The sequence below is a fragment of the Mus caroli genome, chromosome 8 (assembly GCF_900094665.2).
Source record: "Mus caroli chromosome 8, CAROLI_EIJ_v1.1, whole genome shotgun sequence".
Classification (NCBI taxonomy): Eukaryota; Metazoa; Chordata; class Mammalia; order Rodentia; family Muridae; genus Mus; species Mus caroli.
Window position 1 is genome coordinate 17324862 of NC_034577.1, and position 6058 is coordinate 17330919.

The following is a 6058-nucleotide window of genomic DNA, read 5'->3' on the forward strand; positions in this document are numbered from 1 at the left end:
GACTAACCTGGAACTTACAATATAGATCAGGCTGGCCTCGCATTGACAGAGATCCACCTGCATCTGCCTCCTCAGAATGCTGGAGTTAAAGGTGTGTGCCTCCAGCCATTATACAAATTGCTACTCTAATAATGATAAAAAAAGGTTTAAGATATTTTTCCTGTATTTTTATTCTANGGTTATGGGGTATTCCCTGCTTGTATGTTTGTGCACCACCTGTGTGCAGTGCTGATGGAGGCCAGGAGAGGGTGTCAGATCCCCTGGTACTGGAATTCTAGCCAGATGAAAGCCAGCCTGGGGGTGATGGGAATTGAACCCAGCAGAGGCACAACCAGGACTCCTATCTACTGAGCCATTTCTCTAGGGTCAATTAAAAAAATTAATGATGATATAAAATATCAAAATGTAAAAACCTGGGGCTGGAGAGGTGGCTTAGCAGTTAAAAGCACTGACTGCTCTTCTGGAGGTCCTGAGTTCAAATCCCAGCAATGACATGGTGGCTCACAACCATCTGTAATGAGATCTGACACCCTCTTCTGGAGTGTCTGAAGACAGCTACAGTGTACTCACATATAATAAATAAATAAATCTTTTTTTTTTAAATGTAAAAACCTTATAGCTTAGTGAATTTTAAGCACAAACACATATACTTAAATATGGTCCACATCACATGTGGAGGGAACTTTCTAACATGAAAACAAGGCTCCTCCCTCTCCTTCCTAATGGTGTCCCCCTTAATTCTGACTTCTATGACCTCAAGTTGCATCTGCCTTCAAGTTTCATTAAATGCAATTCTCTGTTTATGATAACACACATCTGACTGTTTCCCCAATAGTCTAAGAGACACTCACATTGATGGGTAGACCAATTATTCTTTTTTTTTTCACTACTGTATCGTGCTCCACTGGATGGTTATATCAAAGCTTATTGATCATTTTCTTTGCTCATGGACAGTTGGGCATCTCTCATTTGTGTTAATATGAAAAACTGTAGTGCCAGCCCAGTTTTAGAGTTTCACCATTTCCCTTTTTTCTCACGTCCCTCGCTCCAGGCACATTTCTGTGAAGGCTGTTGAGCCGCCACTCTCAGGCACTGAGGTGGTGGTTAATCAGCTTACTCTGCTGCTAAGCCCGTGCANCTGCACATCCATCACCTGGACCACCTTCCATCTGCTGTGCTAGGAGTGAGGTTCCAACAGCAGTCAGCAAGTCGGTGGGTAAGCACTCACATCNGAAGCGCTCCCACGTCCTCAGAACTACTGTTACTTAACTGAAGCAAACAGGGAAAAGAGCCTTGTCATTCCGACTCCAGTTCTGCCTCCAGACCTGAGAAGCCAATACTGTCAAATGGGACACCTAACCAATGACAGCACACCTTGTACTGCCCTCTCTCCCCCATTTCTTTCAGTTTCCTGAAACAGGGTCTGGCAGCACAGCCCCAGATGGCCCGGAAATCTCTATCCTCCTGCCTCAATCCGGTGACTGGTACACACTGCCAAACTCGGCCTTGTTACACTTCGCCCCCTTCCTCACCCACAAATCTCAACCCCCTACTCNTATTTCTCATTCAAGAGAAGTCCCGCAAAGGGCGCCTTGTGAGAGACCGGGCTGCATCATCATGGCTGCATCATGGTGCCCGCACTTAGGGAAAGCAGCCTCCCTCTGCCCTTGGCGCCTGCGCAGTACCTACCTGATTTGTCGATGATGGCGTCTATCTCTTCCACCACATCAAAATAGGCCTCGTTGTTGGTATATTTCACCCCTGTCCGTCGCCAAGGCACCACCGACAGCTGCCCAGTTGGAAGCTGGTCCCCCACATTGGTGCTTCCTGGGACAATTAATACTGGTCAACTAGAATCAAATTGGTACTTTGAAGAAAATTCACATCAAACAATCTAAGGATATTCCCCTACACGTTTCCATGTCCTTGCTACTCGTGCAACACCATATGGAAGATAAGCCTTCCACTTCTCCTATGTAGGACAGCCTGGTCTATTTTTAAAAGCCATTGTCGCCATCTGGTCTGCTGCCTGCAGCAAAGGTTGGAGGAAGAGCCACCCGAGCAGTGGATATCATATTCTGGTTTTGAGAGTAACAAGGACTGGGGGGATCTCAAATTCCACAACCGCATAGATAATGTTCTGTGTTTCTGTAGGGCTGGGCACCTACACATGGACACAGGGCCATCATTAGTGAAGCGCCATTCTAGTTTAAGGCTGGTCCTCATCACCGGGATCTGTGTCATTCCAGCACTGAACAAAAGATCCCGAAGCCAGATCCCGCCCTATCCTTGCAGCTGTGCAGTGGTTCCTCGCTACCCCGCTACCACAGACATCAAAGCTTATTTTAGAGTGAACTGATGACTGTAACTAATTTAAATCCTTTCCTCTTTCCACTGCCTGCATCTTTTTACTCTNAAGAAAGGANCCCTAAACGCATGTATAGTCAGCATATGTATAGAACATTACAGCTTTTCAAAAGGGGGGTCTTGTGGGAGACTGTTCTATAGCTGAGTGAGATGGAGACCCTAAAACTTTATAACAAAGCTCTCACAAAGGTTTTAAGGTTTAACCTAAACTCAGAATGCTGCAAAAACACAATTGGGCCAGTACTGGTTTGTTTGTTTGTTTGTTGTTGTTGTTGTTGTTGTTTTTAATCATTAAAACAGCATTGCATGTATCTGGCACGTGTACCTGGTACATTGCATTTTCTCTCAGCCTCCTTTTTAAAAAAATTGAAAATTTGTCTTGTCTCTTCCAAGGTGGTTAACTCTTGAGTTTCTGTCTCATGCACCACATGAACTTATGCCTCTTGATGGATGATAGAGCAAATCTAACCCTTCAGTAATCCCTTCACAAAACTGTCCTGTTCCTCCCATAGTTGTATTCCCCCCAAAATTAGTTTGTCCAGTTCTCTGAAACCCCCACTTACATTATAACTAAATCAAAACATTTCACACGGCATGGCAAGGGCCACGACAAGGCTACATGCTCTCAAGGGAGTGCTCTCAGGGCAGAGCCTGCAAACTAGCTGGCACTGCCAATACAGAGGGCTACGGAGCCAATCAGAGGGATTCCTCAAGTCAGTGTTGAGAGACACAAAAATATCTCAATACAGAAACAAACAAAGGACACAGAATAGTGACTCAAAACAGAGGGAAAACACACTCCCATAGGTTCGAAACCTTCCTCCTGGTAACTTTGACGACTTTGTGAAATGAAATACACAGCAGCCCACACCCTCAGAACTTAGCAGGATTGGTGACAGTGGATCAGTTCTTTAGCAGAAAGTAAAGGCTGCCAGGAGTTTTGGGGCCTGGTATGTTGGTGTCTCTAAAACCCCTCAGTCTGGTTCCTCCTTTTCCAGAACTGAATAGACAAGATTCAAACACAAGAATCCTATGTTTTGAAAGGATTAAAAACATAATCAGGAACATCATAGACAGGAGCTGGACAAATAATCCAGGGTCCAGCAAACATAGAAAAACACTAATCATTAACAATGACGTCAGTAGATCACAGTTAGATGCTCATAAAACATTGATAAGAGCCATGATTTTGAAAAATATACATGCTATTATTTAGAAGTATTGTATCTGGGTACAGGAGAGATGGCTCATCGGTGAAGAGCACTGGCTGCTCTTCCAGAGGTCAGGGNTTCAACTCTCAGCACCCACGTGGCAGCTCACAACTCTCTGCAACTCCAGTTCCAGGGGATTAGATGTCCTCTTCCGACCCCCTCAGGGAACCAGGCACACACGGTGCTCAAACATANGTGCAGGCAAATGCCAATATTACATAAAATAAAATTTAAATAAGAATGTATTCTATCTATGCATCATTCACCTGTTTAAAAGAAATAAATATGTACACATACTATATATGTATATAAATATTAAAAGAGTAGCTAAATTTGGAGAATTTCATGTGTTTCTGAAGTTTCTATACTAATCATATTTTCCCCTTTAACTGGAAGAAAATCCTGTTAAATGAGGTTATTTTTCCCTTCATAGCTGAGAGTACATGCTACAACAGGTGCCATGCCACCGGGTGCTACATAAAATTGAAGTACAATTATAATTATAATTATTAATTAAATAATAATTATAATCTCCACATACAATTATAATTTCAGGTTAGATCCCCAGCACATGAAAGATAAGATGAGTTTCACAAGAACTCAGAGATGCCAGGGGATGCGGAGNTTCCTCAATACCGCCCCTCCCCCAACCCCCCCCCGGCCCCTCAACCCCCACCCCGCTCACACCTGTGATGGTGTTGACCACTGTCCGGAGAATGGTGGGAGGCTTTATCAGTTCTTTGAGGATGTTTGACTCCGTAGCCAAGGGGAACCCATTGTCCAGCATCTCTTCCAATACCTCGTATACCACCACCACATTGTCTTTGATCACTGGCTCGGAACAGACCCCAAAATAGTCCTGATGAAGACATAAGAATTGTATTTATCACCCAGGCTGCAGGAAGAGATGAAGCAATACTCGTGACNGGAGGGACTTGCCTGACGGTGATGTTTACCAGCGGGTCCAGGACATTCACTCAGGGGGAACAGGGTAGGGACTCCCTTCTCCTGGGCGGCCTGGCTTAGGTTAACAACCAGGACTGGCATCTGATACCTGTGCTGTCAGTAACCAGAGGAAGTGAAGCTCTTTGGATTGATTTCCTCGACTTGATAAAAAAATGTAACAAGGGTTACTCTAGTCTAGATACGTTCCTACGAAACGTATGAGCTGTGCAAAGTTGTAATAACTGACGTGATGTAGAATTGTACAGAAAACCTTTTAACTGTCCTTGTGTACTTTTCTTTGAAATTCACTCAGGAAAGGATGAAATGGAGAGAGATACTAGCCCAGCAGAGGTCCCTTTAGAGCATCCCTGAGGTTGGGATTCCCAAAAGTCTATCATTTACTTAAAGGGCTCATCACACACCGAANGTATCCAGGGCGTGGGGAAGTACGGAAGACCTAGATCACACTCTTCTCATTCTCTCTCCCTTCCCAGCGCTCTGNATCAAACCTGGGGTCTCTTAGGTTGTAATCTTAAGTGTCACTTGTTAACTATTTTGGGCCCTGATTTAATGGCATAACGGGGCAACACTATGTGGGTATGTAAGCATGTTGTGCAAACTAAACAAGGTTAAGATGACAACAGGAGCCGGGCAGTGGTGGCACACGCCTCTAATCCCAGCACTCTGGAGGCAGAGGCAGGTGGATTTCTGAGTTCTACAGAGTGAGTTCCAGGACAGCCAGGGCTATATAGAGAAACGCTGTCTCGAAAACAAAACAAAACAAATAAACGAAAAAAAAAAAAAAAAGACGACAACGACAGTGACCAGCGTATGTTTCTAAAGTGTCAGGCCTGGCTCTTGCAGGGCCTCCAAGAGGGCGACACGAATCACTGAATGGGGGAAGCATAAGANGAGAAATCCTTCTTTCCACAGGGACNGTGCTGACTGCTGAGCTGAAGCCAGCCTCCTAGCTCTTCTATCTAAAGACATAGGACAAGCTTGTGCTACATTCTTTCTTCTCCAGGTCACACTGAGGGCCCTTCACTGCTCAGGCAATGGATGGGCCTCGGAGAATGTCATTACCTGATCCTTAAACTGATGCTATGAGATGTAGCCTAAACTACATCAGTGATAGGCACCAGTGAGAATCCAAGGTAAACTCAAAATAAACTTTAGGAATATATTCCAGAGAGAGAGAGAGCAAACGAGCGCATAACTGAGGGAAAATACCATGTTTCTTTCTCAACAGTGATCTTATATGAAAAATAAGTACTCATCTCAGAGGATCTATAAACCAAACGCAACGTATAAGAAGCCCTTCAATGCAAGGTGCTACACAAAAGCAGTTGGCAATTCTGCCACCGGGACTCCGTTGCCTTTAAGAACTAGGAACAGATATTNCAAGAGGAGAAACACTAAGCGAGGTGCTAAGCTCCATGCCGGCCCACGTTCCCCTGCAGCTTCAAAACTGAACCTGGTTCTACTTCCCCAGACCCCTGTATGGTTTTGAATTTTTGTTGTTGTTAATTTTTCTT

At 44.4% G+C, this 6058-nt stretch overlaps 1 protein-coding gene across 1 annotated transcript in view; it reads right to left on the minus strand.

Moving 5' to 3' along the window:
- Ap3m2 (adaptor related protein complex 3 subunit mu 2) overlaps positions 1–6058 on the minus strand; it is a 17847-nt gene that overhangs the window by 8010 nt on the left and 3779 nt on the right. Inside the window, exons 3-4 of the mRNA XM_021170289.2 lie at positions 4266–4437; positions 1690–1827 (exon numbers count right to left, since the gene is read on the minus strand). Of these exons, the coding sequence (XP_021025948.1) occupies positions 1690–1827; positions 4266–4437 (310 nt within the window). The remainder of the gene's footprint in view (positions 1–1689; positions 1828–4265; positions 4438–6058) is intronic.